At 29.6% G+C, this 15,516-nt stretch overlaps 1 protein-coding gene and 1 long non-coding RNA gene across 4 annotated transcripts; both read right to left on the bottom strand.

Moving 5' to 3' along the window:
- Positions 1-466: 466 nt before the first annotated feature.
- Positions 467-1,350, bottom strand: LOC125590541. Of its 2 annotated transcripts, XR_007326699.1 has the most exons (3): positions 1,264-1,350; positions 1,131-1,168; positions 467-1,008 (listed from the first exon to the last, which is right to left on the bottom strand). It is a non-coding gene; the product is annotated as an uncharacterized LOC125590541 (long non-coding RNA). The 2 variants fall into 2 exon arrangements; XR_007326700.1 differs by lacking the exon at positions 1,264-1,350 and having other exon boundaries at positions 1,131-1,242.
- A 1,972-nt stretch (positions 1,351-3,322) lies between these two features.
- LOC106444704 lies at positions 3,323-14,093 on the bottom strand. Of its 2 annotated transcripts, XR_007326698.1 has the most exons (8): positions 13,938-14,093; positions 13,566-13,669; positions 13,019-13,219; positions 12,830-12,945; positions 6,238-7,920; positions 5,948-6,151; positions 4,796-4,820; positions 3,323-4,713 (listed from the first exon to the last, which is right to left on the bottom strand). XR_007326698.1 is itself a non-coding variant. In XM_013886149.3 (4 exons), the coding sequence occupies exons 2-4, from the start codon at positions 13,656-13,658 to the stop codon at positions 12,847-12,849; spliced, it is 393 nt and encodes a 130-aa protein (XP_013741603.1). In that variant the 5' UTR covers positions 13,659-13,669; positions 13,938-14,068; the 3' UTR covers positions 12,760-12,846. The 2 variants fall into 2 exon arrangements, 1 of the variants encoding a protein (XP_013741603.1); XM_013886149.3 differs by lacking the exons at positions 3,323-4,713; positions 4,796-4,820; positions 5,948-6,151; positions 6,238-7,920 and having other exon boundaries at positions 12,760-12,945; positions 13,938-14,068.
- Between the last annotated feature and the right edge of the window lie 1,423 nt (positions 14,094-15,516).

Raw genomic sequence — 15,516 nt, 5'->3', positions numbered from 1 at the left:
CAGTTGAGCTGTCTGGACTAGACCTCTTGTTCTTCTTTTCTCTTTCTCCAATTCAGTGAATGCAGTGATACAAACGCTCTTGGTGTTCTCGGTGCAAACTTTCAGCTGGTTTTGTAGCTGCTACTATACTTTTTTTTGGTAAAAACTGCTACTATACTTGCCCTTTTGACATTGCAAAAACAAGAAGACAGACAGAGGTAGGTGTGTTTTGATTTGCAACTTCTTCCTCCGAATTCTGTCTATTTTCTTATGATTGGGCCATTTTAAAAAATTCAGAAGGACCCCTAGTAAGGGCAATGAGAATGACGAGGCGACAGGCACTCGTAGAGGTTCGGAGGTATGTACGTATGTGTATTTTTGAAAGATTACATTTTGTATGTGTTTGCATTCAAAACAAATATGTAACATCTGTCTTTACAGTATATTCCTTAAAAATCACCTTTCAACAAAATATTTATATCTTTTCTTGATTGCAATTCACTAAAATTAACATAATCTCACTTGGTTAATCGCTCGAATATCTGTGACAAATATGATATATTTTCAGCTTTGAAATAGACATATATTATGGTAACACAACACCAGATAAGACATGTTTACTTGATCTAGACTCAACCAACCAAATTCTAATACTAATAATTGTCAACCATACCATCACCAAGATTGTCATCAAGGTGAATATCTTGGATAGAGTTTGCAAGTTCCAAAGCTCTGACCATAGTTGACTCGTTCATACGGGTCAGGGGTGCGATGCTCACTGTGTTCACCATGAAACTCAACATATGTTCTAGATATATAGTAATGTCTACTTGTAAATGCGACGCTTCTGCCTTCAACGCCAATGCTCGGATAGAGTTTGCATGTGAAAAAGCTGTATCTATAGTTTCCTCCCTCATACGTGTCAAGGGGGCCAAACTCACCGTCGTTTCCGCAAAATCCATTAGATATCCCATGTTGATTCGTACATCAACTATCAACCCAAAAGCTTCTTGCATCAACTGTTCCATGCTGTGAGACAGACATCACATGAATTGTTGTTACATACATGTGGTCGTCTCAATTTAATGTCTTTAAGAATCATGAAACTGAAAAAAAAAATCGAGAGAAGTATATTATAAAAATCGTTTTACCTTCGAGCTGGTATCTTCTTCCAGATGAGATATAAAGACTGATTCAAAATGAAAGAGCAGCAGTTAGCATGATTAAGATTTCAAATTAGAAGATTATGGATCAAGAATAAAAAACAAGTATATATTTAATTACCTTATTCCTTCTCTTTTAAGTTCCTGAGTCGTTGCTTCTTCTTCTTTTCTTATAATATATATACACTAATGTCATTGATCAAAAAAAAAAAAATACTAATGTCGTTTACCACCTAACTAACCAAGTGTCAAAGGTAGATGAAAGATATTAAACGTGCTAGTAAAAACTATTTTTTGGACAACTTACGTGCTAGTTACTGATGTCGTTTACCACCTAACTAACGGACTCTAAAATTGAAGTAGATGAAAGACATTAATGAATTGTGACAAAAAATCACTGCTTATTGTCGCAGTTTACTAATACATTCCATGCGTTAATATAAAACCCTACTTATGGTATTTTCGCGAAGAAAGTTTTGTCATCAGATTTTTTTTAATTATGGTTTCTCTCCACTTAATAGATGGGGCATACTCAGAGGCTATACAGATTACGTGTCCAAGATTTGAAATGTTCTGATTAACAAAAAAAAATGTGGAATGATGGATTTTGTATACAAAAAATACATAAAGCAACAACGGTTTAACCTAAAAATTTGTCACTAACCACAATGAATCATCGCAATCTCAGATAAGGTGATCAGTTCTTTGATATTTCTGAGTCATAAGTCATAACCAATGGCAATCATATGCTAGTAAAAGGACTACTTTGTTTTGGTCAGCGTAAGGTCATCATCAATCGGTTAGCTAGTCAAAATCTTATATATTAAAAGAGAAGTCACAACCTTGATTCATGTGTGATTTTTTTTAAAAATGGACTTAATGGACCTATTCCTAGAAAGTCATGTTACATTTAATATCTAATTTTATCATTTAAATTTTGGGCCTACAAGAAATTTTTATTGGGCTATCAATAATTAAATTTAAACAATAGATGATCCATTGGATTTATATATAGTATAAATAAAATAAATATAAATATTATCAAAAATTGTATATAAATATTTACTCTAATTTTGTAATTAGTAATAAAATTAATGTTATTATACATTAATATATATATTTTATTATATATTAAATTTATTATACAAATAATCAGTTATCTTTTATAAAATGAAAAACATTATATCAAATTTTACTATTTTATAGTTATATTTATCATTTTAAAATAAAAAATTGTATTTAACTAAATATGATAAAATTATTTTAAATTGATAAATTAATATATTTTATTTTGACAAACATTAAAAATTTATGCTAGAAATATAATATGTTGGTAGAACGGGTTAAAATTAGTAAATTAGATAATTCATGTATAAAATTAACTTATCTTAAACTTTTATATATATATAGTTATTATCTTAAATGAATAAACATAAAAAAATACTGATAAAGGAAATCTAGCGCTTTGAATTACGGATCATGATCATAATAATTGAATAAAAATAATTTTAAAATATATATAATAAAAAATACCAAATATATGTGATGATTTGAAATAATCAATTAACTTACAGCATGAAAACTATCAAATTGTTATATTTAAGATAGTTATATATAAACATTTAAATATATAAGTAACTTTAAAAATATATTCTAATTATGTAATATATATATATAAACATGAAAATTAATACCCGCACAGTTGTGCGGGTCCAAATCTAGTATTACTTAAATCTAATAAAAAAATTGTTAATAGTTTATGAACGTGTCCACCTAACGGCATAACAAAAAATCCAAATGAAAGAGACTTGCCCTAAAATAAAACTCAACCGTATACAACAATGACGAAAGTGTTAACAAGATTAACATCACATATACTTTGTATGTGTCTGTCCTTTTTACTTTCAAAGACGTACAATAACCGGACTTAACCAGACTCTTAGACCAGAACCAGAATTGTACACTTGGATCTTTGCCAATGCAGCGGTTGGGTTTGACTTAGGTGATCCTTACTGCTGTCCTTCCTTCTTCATTATTTCATGGACCGTATGCCAGCACAAGAGAGTGACAAAGAGGAAACCAATTAGAAACCATGCATGGCATGATTCTAACTCGAATAAACAAATTATGAAATTTCAGAATAGACATCATCAGCTGGTTTTCTATTCAGAGCCGCAGAATGAATAGAAAACGTTACTAGCGTTGTTTCACAGTTCAATGCAAAGAGTGAAACCCAATTTCTCAAACTAGAGTCTCCAACAGAAACCAATTGTCTAGTAACAAACAAAAAAGGAAAGTCTAGAGCTAGGTTAATACAATAGGCAAGTTGGAGATTACAGAATAAGGTGAAGGGGCTTTTCAAGGCTTGTGCCAGAATGAGCCCTGAAAAGGATCCTCAGCCTTCAACGACCATCGTTTTCAGCAGAATCTATTGTATCATTCAAATGGTAAGCAAGACGCCCACCTGCGTAGAGGTTTGCTAAATGTACTTTCAGCCAATACAAGCCTGACTTTCCAAATGGACGTCCTTGAGCAAACTCCACGGCAAAGATCAGAACTCAGATGAGGATGCATTGGGGTATGCACGACCCCTGAAGTCAAGATTGAACTTATTATATTCAGTCTATATATCTTTGCTAGCAAGTGAAGATGGAACAAAATGTTGATAGCTAACAAGAGGATATCTTCCAGAAAGCTTGAGCTCAACATCACATCTTAGATAATGCCCTTTCTCTAAGCTCATTTCTTCTTCTGTAGTCAAACGTATCAATGTGGGGGCGGCGCATAAGCACCTTTTTGCTCTTGTTCTTCCTTCTCTAACAACTTTCAAACACAACCCAAGTTTCACATAAGGCAAGTTGGGAGCCAGATTCTTCTCGCACATCTCCTTCTCCATCCAAGTTTCTCTTGTCGATATCTTTCCTCTCTGATTTTCAAAGTCTGATCAACCATTTTTGGCGGGTCTTGCGTAAACAGCCTCCCTCCTTCCCCCGAAAGTTCATTCCTTTCGACGGGATTCTCAATCAAGGCGCCTCCTTTTATGGTTGAGTCAGTCAGGTGATTACGGCAGTTTGGTGTTGTAAGTGAGAGGTTTGGTTTTTAAGGAGAAGCCGCCGCAGCGGGTGATAGTAGAAGAAGATAAAAGGTGGAGGAACAAATCTTTTGTTTTTTTTTTGTTTTTTCTTTTCTCGAGAGAGATATATTAATATTCATTACAACAGAATATTTCATTATTATATATTTAGTGTTGCAATTTTATTTCCATATGTACTCGTCTCATAAGCAACTAAACATAACAAATAAAAGTTAATTTGTCTAATAACATAACTTTAAACCAAACTGTCAAATATATCTCTAAACATCATCTTCATCGCTATCATCTTCAATCGGAATGTTGACCCCGGCGGCTTGGAGAATTTCGTTTAAGTGATGGATCGACACCTCCACATTAGTAAACATCTCGTTCAGGGGTCCATGGCTCATAGTGTTATCCGTAATATGGGAAAGACCATCAAGATTCAATTTGATTGCTTCAATAGCATTCAGAGCATTATTCTTCCACTCAGCCATTCTACAAAGATTTAAAATCACAACTCAAAAAAAGAAGATAAAATTCAAAATACGCTATATCAAAGAAAAAAGAATCATTTTACCTTCCAGTTCGTATCTTCGTCCACACTGATTCAAAATGAAAGAGTAGCAATTAGCATGATTAAGATTTCAAATTACAAGTTTTATGGATCAAGATTATTTACCTTATTCCTTGTCTTTTAAGTTATTCACTCATTGCTTCTTCCTCTTTTCTTATTATATATATACACTAATGTCATTGATAAAAAAAAAAAAACTAATGTCGTTTACCCCCTAACCAACTGTCATTTTAGGTAGATGAAAGACACTAATGAATTGTGACCAATATGTCAACGTCCGGTAGATGAAAGACACTAATGAATTCTGACCAATGTGTCAACGGTCATCATCAATCCGTGATACAAAGGCACTAGCTAGTCAAAGATTATTTATACTGTTAACTAGTGGTATTCCAGGCGCGTAAGTTTGTATATTTTATATTTTGATGAATTTTAAATTAATTTTATGATTTTAGTAAATAAAATATTTTCAAATAAACGAAGATGCATATATGTTGAAAGAGAATGATAGAGCGTACTTGTTAAGGATGAATATGATATGAATTTTGGATTGACAGATACATTCTTTACCGATGCATGATAGAGAGTAGTTGTTAAGGAACGACCGCCTCATTCTATTCATTGGTTACTTATTCTTCACTATTATGTTCTTGTTTTCATCGGGTGTCTTCTTCACCATTGCTGGATGAGGAGCTTTAACTTGATGGAAACTCTTTTTTTTTTTTACTTTTAATGAGTAATGGTACGTGCATAAGTGAAGGAAGTGTGGGGGCATGTTTACGTTACGAATAGCAGTGAGTTTATCCGAGTGTTTTAAACGTGGAGGCCTACTCCCTAGTTCATTTGGCTTGCATTTGATGTGACCATCCTGAAACTATTATTATACCAACATGTATGTACTTTTATCAAACAGTGTAGTTAGTGCGGAACTTACTGTACAACTGAGTTTTGAATATCATTTTTCTTGTCGTTGTTTACGATAATATTAATATTTTGGTCTAACACTGTGGGGTTTAGTGGTTGCGATTTGGTTTATGTTAATAAGAAAATATTTGCAGGCTGTTGGATCTATAAAGCCTTAATAGCTTAGGAAGTCAAACGAAAATCCTGAAATGTTCGAGTAAAGGGGTTTGAAAACTGGTAAATGAAACACACCTGCAAGTTGTCTGCCAACTCTTCCAATTTTTTCCGATCAGTGAATCAAATAGGTACATGGGCATCATCGAATATGAAGCTTTGGTGGTTCCTAGTAACAGCAAACAGGCTAAGCTCGTAAATCATAAAAAAAATTCCTTCTATTAGGATATGTTTGTAGGAGTTGAGTCGGTGGACATTGATAAACCCTCGAATCATGCTTGACTGTGAAAAAAGAATGTAAACAGTAAAGTGTTTGTTTTTCACAATTGAAGAAGTATTTCAACCAAACAAAATCATAATATACAAACCTTTCCATTGACAAAAACCATATCAACACCAGTGAGTTCTTCTCATTGCTTTAAATTCGGAGCTTCCCAGAAACGAAGACGATTACAGTTGCTGATTCGCCATTTCATGAGTAAACTGTGAGCGTGTTTGGGTTTCAGTGATCTTGTGCAAACGGAAAGATGATATTAACCGGAACACACAGTCTACAAATAGGACATCATGGATTGAAAGGCATAACTACATACGTTTCTTAGAGACATCAATGGGAAGAGGATGTGGAACGGAGAAGCTTCTGCAGAAAGGAGAGAATCAGCGCACTTGACGTGGTCGAGAATGTCGAATTAGGTTAGTTCTATTTGGGCCGTTAAATGTTTACGCAAAGCCCATTATCATTACTCTCGAGTGATGCTCTTATAACAAAACACACAGCAGAAAACTTTAAAAAAGATATGCTGCCGTAGCACGATTTGCCCCTATCTCCTTGATGAGGTGGAGCCGCAGTGCCGGCCCTTGCATGAAGCCAACGAAGCACCCGCTTGCGGCCGTGTATTTTATTAACTAAATTTGGCCACATTTCATAAATGTTTTCTTTAGTGTAGTGGTTAACTCTTGTCCACATTTTCATCAGAATAAGGGTTCGACACCCAGTGACCACAATTTCACTATCTATTTTTTCTTTATGTTTTTTTTTCCTTATAAAAGTGGCCACATTTTTATTTTTGCATCCGGCCTTTCAAATTCTAGGACCGGCTCTGGGTGGAGGGCTGTGTGCAGAACACAACTCTACTTTATATATAAAATAAGATATTTTATGAACGAGTCCACCAAACGGTCACAACAAAAAAATCCAAATGAAAGAAAATTGCCCTAAAATATAAAACTAAGGACAAAGACCCATTCTAGAAACTCTACGCTTTGGGTTTCAATGTAACAAATATTCTCATACTTTTTAGATTTTTTTTAACCAAACATGCTTACAATTATGTAAAGTCAACTGAACAATATATTAACATAGAAAGTCCACAACGTGCTTAACTCTAATTTTCACCAAGGCATTAAGGTGAACATAATTATTCACAGCCGGATAATTACTCCCATAGTGTCTATTTTAACCTCTTAGTTGAATTACTTTTTAGTACATTATATTCAGGGCCGGCTCAAGTAAATTATAGGTCCTTCACAAAATAGTTTCTCAAAAAAAATTGCATATATTTTATAGATAATTTAAAAAAGTTAGATCTCTTTTCTTAATTTTTGTAAAAATCAGATTCTTTTTAATACTAATTATGCAAAAACAAATTTGGGCTCAAGGTCCATGTTTCCCTTGCCCCTATACCTAAGCCGATCCTGGTTATAATATTCACTCCAAAGTATATTTTCTTGTAATTTTGGAGTGAAAATGGAGTGCAAATTCTCTTCATAAAATATGACAGTATCCAAGTTACCTGAAAAATTATATAAATGCAGTGCATATATACAGCAATACTATCACGTGGATGGCTTCTAGAATATAAAGTTATAAAAACCAATAGGTAAGAATATACGCGGTCTTATCTGCTTTTGCATATAATATTGTCGCTCAAAGAGACTTGGCACATAAGGCCCATGCCAAATGAAATTGACGTAGGCTCATCCAGCTAATTAAGTGATTTGCATGCACATCCCTTTATAAACGAATGAAATGGAGAAGCTAGGAGTGCACCCTGCGCATTTGGATCATCTCTTAGATAATTTATTAAATATATATTTATATTTTTCTAATAATATCCTAACGATAGATTTTTATTCAAAACAAATTTAATGTTCTTATTTATTCCTGAAATCATATATAATCTATTCACTGTGAAATCAACGACTAATATCATCAATCTAACTAATTATACCATGTCGTTTTTCTTTATGAATTATTTGCTAATATCATCAACAAAACCATTGTTCTATTGGACATTGTTGTATGCCTCATATTACACTCCTTCTTTATATTATGCATTACTTAACACTTCTTCACAACCAGTGGCGGAGTTAGGAAAATAAATCAATGGGGTCAAAAGTTTATATATATGAAATTTTTTTTTCAAAAAAAAAAGTTTATATATATATATATATGAAATTGGATAGATATTAAGGAGATCAAACTACTGAAACTTAACCAATTAATCAAGATATATTATATATTTATGCTTAAATTTGATTAATTCTTAAAATTGATATGGGTCAAATGACCCACATGATCTTTAATTGCCTCTGCCACTGTTCACAACTAATATTATTATCATTCAAAACTAAATTTATATCAGAGTCAGTCGTATACCAATTTGATGTTTTTTATGTTTTAAATTCTTTTTGAATCTATCATTCTCTATTAAAAGATAAATACAAATTTTATCTACCATAAAAAATCATAATAGGCACATTTCATTAATTACATCTACTTAATTATTTACATTAATCTATTAAATATATAACATTTCTAAAAAATCTTAATAATTATAAAGATATTTCATTATAAATCTATTGAGAAAAATCTAACAAAATATCACTAAAAATTTAAATACTTTTTAAATTAATAAATTGAATAATTTCGTAATTAGTAATATAAAATTATTATAAATTAGTTGTAAACCGAAATCTATAAAACAAAATAAAATAAAATTACATTATATTCTTATAAATTTTATAATTGTTTTATATATTATATTAAAATAAAAGAAATATATGAATTAAATATGAAAATCATATTAAATTGGTAAAATAACATTTTTTAAAAGTTACTTCATTTAATAAATAAAAAAATAGTATTCACCATTAATAATATTAAAATATCATTCACCGTTTAAAAAGAATAAAAATTTTAAATTGTTAATATATGTTAAACTTTTATATCTACCACAATATATTATCTATTTATTTATTTATTTTAAAACTACTACAATATATTTGTTAAAAGTATTATATACAAAATATAATATAGCTAACATTTAATTTAACTGAAGTTTACAAAATATACTATTCGAAAACTTTAAATTTGTTAATTCATTTAAGATACAAAAAATCAATTTTAATTATAAATTTGATGTTTATTTTTAATTATGAAAAATATGTTGAAAAAGTTATAAAGAATTTCATCAAAATTTTCAGATATATAAAATAATGCATTAATTTAGTAACAAAAAAATCATATTACTTTTCAAGCTCAAAAGTTATAAAATTAAAAATTACTTGCACGGACGTGCGGATCAAAGTCTATATACTGTAAAACAGAAGTCATGATTTTTTTCATGTTTGAGTTTGATATGACCCATTTCTTAGAAAATTTAAAATTTTTACATAATTTAATTATAACATCTTTTAATATTTTTATGTTTTTATTTGAAATACAAATCAATATTAAAAAAACTTTATTGAATCTTTTAAAATTATTTTCAAAACTAATTAATTTAAATTCTAATTATCATAAATATTATTAGAAATTTAAATTAATTTATTTTCGATTTATAAACTAAAATTAAAATTAAATAAATATTTTAATGAATAATAAAAATTTAAATTGATTATTTTTTGAAAATATATTAAAAAGATTTTAAATATATTCTGTTAAAAAATGTTCATTTTAATTCAAATTTAAAAATAAAAATACTTTATTTGTTAAAATAGAATTAATAATTTATTATCTAAATGTATGTTTTTATTTAAATAATAATACCCTAACAAGAAATCATTATTTAATTAAACTTTAATATAAATGAGTATATTACAGAAAACTTAAACTTGAAATATCCTAACAAGAAATTCTTATTTAACTAAACTTTATAGTACCGGTCGTGAGCAGAAAATAATAAAAATATCGAAATGATGATCCTTAAATGAAGAAAAGAGATATTAATGGTACTACTTCGGACTACTATGTGTATTATGTACTACTATCACTACTAGAATTAGTTTGAATTACCTTAAACTACCTTGGATTACTATGTATTATACATATTTCTAAAAACTTTATATTTTTGGCTTATTATATATTTTAGCATATATAACTTAAACATTCTGAAATTATATGTCCATATATGTGTTTAGATATCAAATTAGTCATATAATCTTTAATTTTCTTAAGATGCTAGAAAATCTATCATCTCCACAAAAACTTCCTTATATTTGCATGCCTAATGTTTTTGATGGCGAGGTCATAATAAAGTGAATTAAACAAATTACATATTTTCAGAATTTTGTTTATACAAAAGTGTTATATATGATCTAAAACTGTCTAAATGCATTGGTTCTACTAAAAATATTTTATTTTTCACATGGTGTTACTAATAAATGTTAAAATTTACAAAAATATTACTATTAACAAGATAATATTATTACTAGCTTGTGTACTACTAAGAGTAAATATGATATTATTTTATTATTTTCTTTTCAAACATGTGTTAAATATATTTTACATGTTTTAAGTGCCTTATTTATCTTAGAAAAATTATCAATTAGAAAATTGTCTTAATAATACCTAAAAACATAGTAATCCAAATTTTTTTTTTTTTGAATTATCAAAATAAAAAAGCAATGCAAAGGAAAGGATTGAAAAGGCTAATCAGGATACTGAAGCACTGTATCATATCTTGAAAATACTTGTGTTTACAAAATGTGCATTCAAGCAATTAACAGGTAGGGGCGGATCATCTGATGTTACAATATCCCATCATCTTGCAACTCCAAGACGATGTAGAAATAATATATGTTAAGAGTGTTTTGAAACCCGACCCGGACCCGCGGTTGAACCGGCAAATCCGGTGACCCAGAAAAAGTCCGGTTTGAGTTTTGTGAAAAACTCAATATTTAGAAACCCGCAAAAATCCGCAAAAATCCGCAAAAACCAGTAAAATCCGGAACCCGATGCCGGTTGAACCACGGGTTCAACTAATAAATAATTTTTACTTTTTTTTTTTAGTTTTTAATTATGTTTTCGGATTATGTTTTATATTATAGTTTCTAATTAAAAAGTTAGGTGCTGACAAAAAGAAGTTAGATTTTTCCTTTTCAGTTTTATATATGTGATTTTTAGATTTTGATGAAGATTTCACTATGCCACATGAAGAAAATGAAATGAACGATGGTAGAGAAAATCAAAATTAGTTGATGTGATTTGGTGTTAGTTTATTTTCGTTATTAACAATTTATTACAATGATCTTTTACTTTTTGTTTATTTTGTATTTGAAGTTTAATTTATTATTCACATTAAACATTTAAATATTTATAAATTTGATGTCTCGATTTTTTTTTAGATGTCATAACTCTTACCTTGTTAGAAAAAATTTTAAATAGTCTAAACTATTTTTTGATATTTTGTATGTCAAATGAAAATAAAAATATAAAAACTAAAGTTAAGTATTTTTTAAATGTTTTTAAACATAAAATATATACATATCCAAACTATTATTTTATGTTTTAATTTTTTTTTAGAAAATATTAAAATTTAGTTTCTATATTTTTATTTACATAACTGATTTATTATTATATAATAAAATTAATTAATTAATTAACTTGCGGTTCACCCGTGGTTCATCCGCGGTCGATCCAGTGACCCAACAATCCGGTAAGTCGTCCGGTTAGTATCCGGGTCGGGTTTTAAAACATTGGTTAAGACCGGTTAATGGGACTAGCACCAAAAATATATGACCTCTATATGTATGTTGATTTGGAACTTGTCTATTCAACTTAACCAAATCTTCTTTATGCAAATTGTAAAGTCTGGACGAACTTTTTGAATTAGAAGCTTCCCGTTTACCGACACTACTTGCCGTACAAGAAAAGAATTTCCCCTATGCACCTCCAATAGAACTTTCACTCTCAAGCTTCAACTAACGGACTTGAGGTCAATTGATGTCAGCGTGGAAAGCTACAAGTAACTGCATTAAGACCTAGACTAGTTATAATAAGCCTGCAGGAGATAAACAAGAAAAACAATTGATCCGCAACTACAGGATCTTAAGGCACACAGTTTATCTGCTACTGCTAATGCAGACATCGTACAATTTTGGTTCTTGAAGCAAACTAAATGTCATCCCAGAGATGAAAGGATGCATTTACTTGTTATAGAACAACAATAATTCGACGGCGAAAATAGGTTCTGATAGAGGGAAAAGCCAAAGCGTTACGAAGGAGACTGTAGAAAATAGAAGCTATCGATTTCGAAAGCTTCAATGGAGGATGAAGACGGAGAGGAGAGTGATTTGATCTCCTTTCGTCTGTTCTTGGTTAGAGCTAAAGAAAGAGATTTTCTTTTTAAGATATTAATTAATGAGAAGGAAGGAGAAGAGAAACACGTGTTAAAGTTAGGGATGGATCCGATTGAATATGGGTCGGATGGTTTAGTTTAGGTTCTGTAGATAAATAGATTCATTAAGGGTTTTCTTGTGATTAGCTACGTTTTCGATTTAAAAAATAAATAAAAAGGAAATGATTTTATTGGAATATTGTCCCTTTTCTTGGCCGTAAAGATTCGAAAAGAGCATAAGTTTTTGATTCGAATAGAAAGCATCATGAATGAAACCAATAGAGACTTGTTTCTTTATTCGCAATAGAGCATAAGTTTTTCATAAAACAACAAAACATACCAAATGAACTTATTTGTCTAAACAACTGGAGCCCCAAGAATACCAGCCGGATCTGTGTCTATATCAATTCCATTGAGACGAGACACAACACGCTCCATATTCAAAGCATGGTTATGCTACAAGCAAAGTTAAACCTCCAATTAGAATTGTAAATACATAAAATTAGAAATACAAATGAAATATTTATACCCCCATGATAATAAGTTCGTTAAGAGATTCAAGCCTTGCACGTAATCGATCAATCCGTTGTCTTACACGCCCTCTCTCAAAATCCAAACGGTCAGTTGCTTCTTGATTAAGAACCCCATCAAAATTTTCGGGGTTGGTGACCAAAGTCTTGAGACTACGAAGATGTGTCAAAGCAGTTTGAAGGTCCTCCACGCGGCTCAACTGCGTGGGAAAAATATATCATAATGCATTATAAATATTAATCTTGAAGCACACGATTTATAAGTGTTATTTTAAAACAACAAATAGTAAAATAACATAATTATAATATTAATTTCGAGTTTATATTTTAATTATTAAAATATATATTAAGAGAAAATCTGGAAAATCTCTTTTCATACTAAGCAAGTGTAGTTTTCAAAAGCTTAAACAATAAATGTATTTTTTTTTTTAAAAAAAAGTATTTTTTCAAATTATCCCAAAAATATATGCTGGAGCAAAAACTTGTACTCTATTAAAAAGAGAACAATTTTACTCTGTAAATCTACAATTTTACAAAAAAAATTACCTGGGAAATCGAATTATGGACGGCAGGAAGAGTTTCGTCCATGAAGCTCTTTAATGCATTAACTACCGTGGTTTGGAGAACATGTAGATCCATTATTTTGAGATCTACAAAAGAAAGAAAAAAAAAGGAAGAGAGGAAATTAAAAAATCAGGATAGGTCATCCATGTTTTTTAGATCCAATTCCAATGATAATTAAAAAAAAAAGAGAGAGAGAAGGAAAGATCGAGATCTAGCATCAGGAAAAACAAATATTGGCTTTCGATGTACAACTTTAAACTCCAAAACAAATATAACTCCCGATTCAAAATGAAAGATAAGCGCCAAAAGCAGATTTAGATCTAGAGAAGAAAAACCTATATAATCAATCTTTACCTTTCTAAGTTACTCAGTCTGACTAGAGCTTTCTTTGCATTTTCTTTTATTTATACTAGTGTCGATGCTTATACGACAAAAGTTTGAATAGCAGATTTTAGGTGGACGGAACCACTTTTATTCCACCTTCCATTCAAACTTCTAGTAGTTACACAAGTAAATAGCGTAACTATTCGTTTCAGACTTTTTGGGTTAGTTCAGCTTTAAGATATGTGGTGGACCAGTTGTTGAGTAAGAGAGTAGTAAATTTATAAAATTTGTAGATATTAAAAAAATAATAATAGTATTATGATTAGAAATTATATTTTCTAGAAAAATAAAAAATTCTTAAGATTCTTAAGTAATAAGAAATTTGTATAATTATAAAAAATAGAATTAAATAATATTTCCAAATTTGTAAATATTATTGTATTTATATTATTATATTATTTAATGTTATATTTGAATAAATTTATTTCTATGATGCTAAATGATTTATTATCATATTTTTTAAAATTTACCAAAAATATAAATAAAATAAATGTTAATGTTCATGCCATAATTAATTTCAAACCAGGTCATATTTTCAAGTAAGCAATGTCATTTTTGTAATGAAAAAAATATGGTGCTGATATATAAACAAAATTTTAAAAATCAGTTATTAAATAATGTCTATATATGATTGATCAAAATTTACGTGAGAACTATATACCTCCAATTATATTATATTTAAAAATTAATTCATAAATAATATCTGAGGAGTTGATCAAATTCACGTGATAATCATATATACCTAATAGTTATTTCATTCTTTTTATTGTTAATCTAATTTTTTTTTCTTTTTTTGTTAATCTAATTAGAAGGTAAATTTGGCATGAGAACGAAATATTTTTAATAGTCGTGTAATATATATATTTTAAAAATACAGAATTATGCCTTTATTAAGTGGTTTGATTGAGATTCATATATTCTCAAGAGTGATTTATTTATTTTATTGTTAATCATCTATGACAAATATTAATTCTGAGTAAGAAAGGTAATTTTTCATGGAAATAAATACGAGCGTAAATTTGCTTGACATGCAATTCTGTATGTGGTGTCATATATAATATTGTTATTTTGTCTTTCTATCTTACTGATAAAACCTGCAAACAAAAATAGTTTCCATTATTAATTATTAACAACAAAAGTAATTTGTGGCCCTCCAACATTCACATACCTTTTACAAATTATTTTTTATTTGGAAAATTCATAATAGCTTCGGAAAGAAAAAAAGTCTATTTTTGCAAAGGCTTTAGCGGTGATGGACGGGAAGCATCGGAGATTCAAAAATCTACATATGCGACGAGCAATTCTAGGCACAGTGCCAATATAACTGAACTCTTGCCGACATCCCATGTACGTTTTGCGGAAAATACTTTTAACTACTGTAAGTCACAATTGCAATATTGTTCTATTCCATTTGACAATTTTATTATGTTTCATTCCATTTGACAATACAATTTTAGTATATTCCATTCCACTTGACAATTACTAAAGAGTGTTTTATCTTGTTTAAAAATATAGTTTGTAATTTTCTTAAGTTAATATTTGGGTTTAG

The sequence above is a fragment of the Brassica napus genome, chromosome A3 (assembly GCF_020379485.1).
Source record: "Brassica napus cultivar Da-Ae chromosome A3, Da-Ae, whole genome shotgun sequence".
Classification (NCBI taxonomy): domain Eukaryota; kingdom Viridiplantae; phylum Streptophyta; class Magnoliopsida; order Brassicales; family Brassicaceae; genus Brassica; species Brassica napus.
This window is presented reverse-complemented; position numbering and strand designations above follow the sequence as displayed.

Excerpts from the sequence above, each read along its gene's own strand:
- LOC106444704 (XM_013886149.3), bottom strand. The coding sequence starts at position 13,658 with ATGGATCTACATGTTCTCCAAACCACGGTAGTTAATGCATTAAAGAGC. Across the intron at positions 13,220-13,565 it reads TCCATAATTCGATTTCCCAG|TTGAGCCGCGTGGAGGACCT; the intron begins GTAATTTTTTTT and ends TTTCCCACGCAG. Across the intron at positions 12,946-13,018 it reads ACGAACTTATTATCATGGGG|CATAACCATGCTTTGAATAT; the intron begins GTATAAATATTT and ends CTTTGCTTGTAG.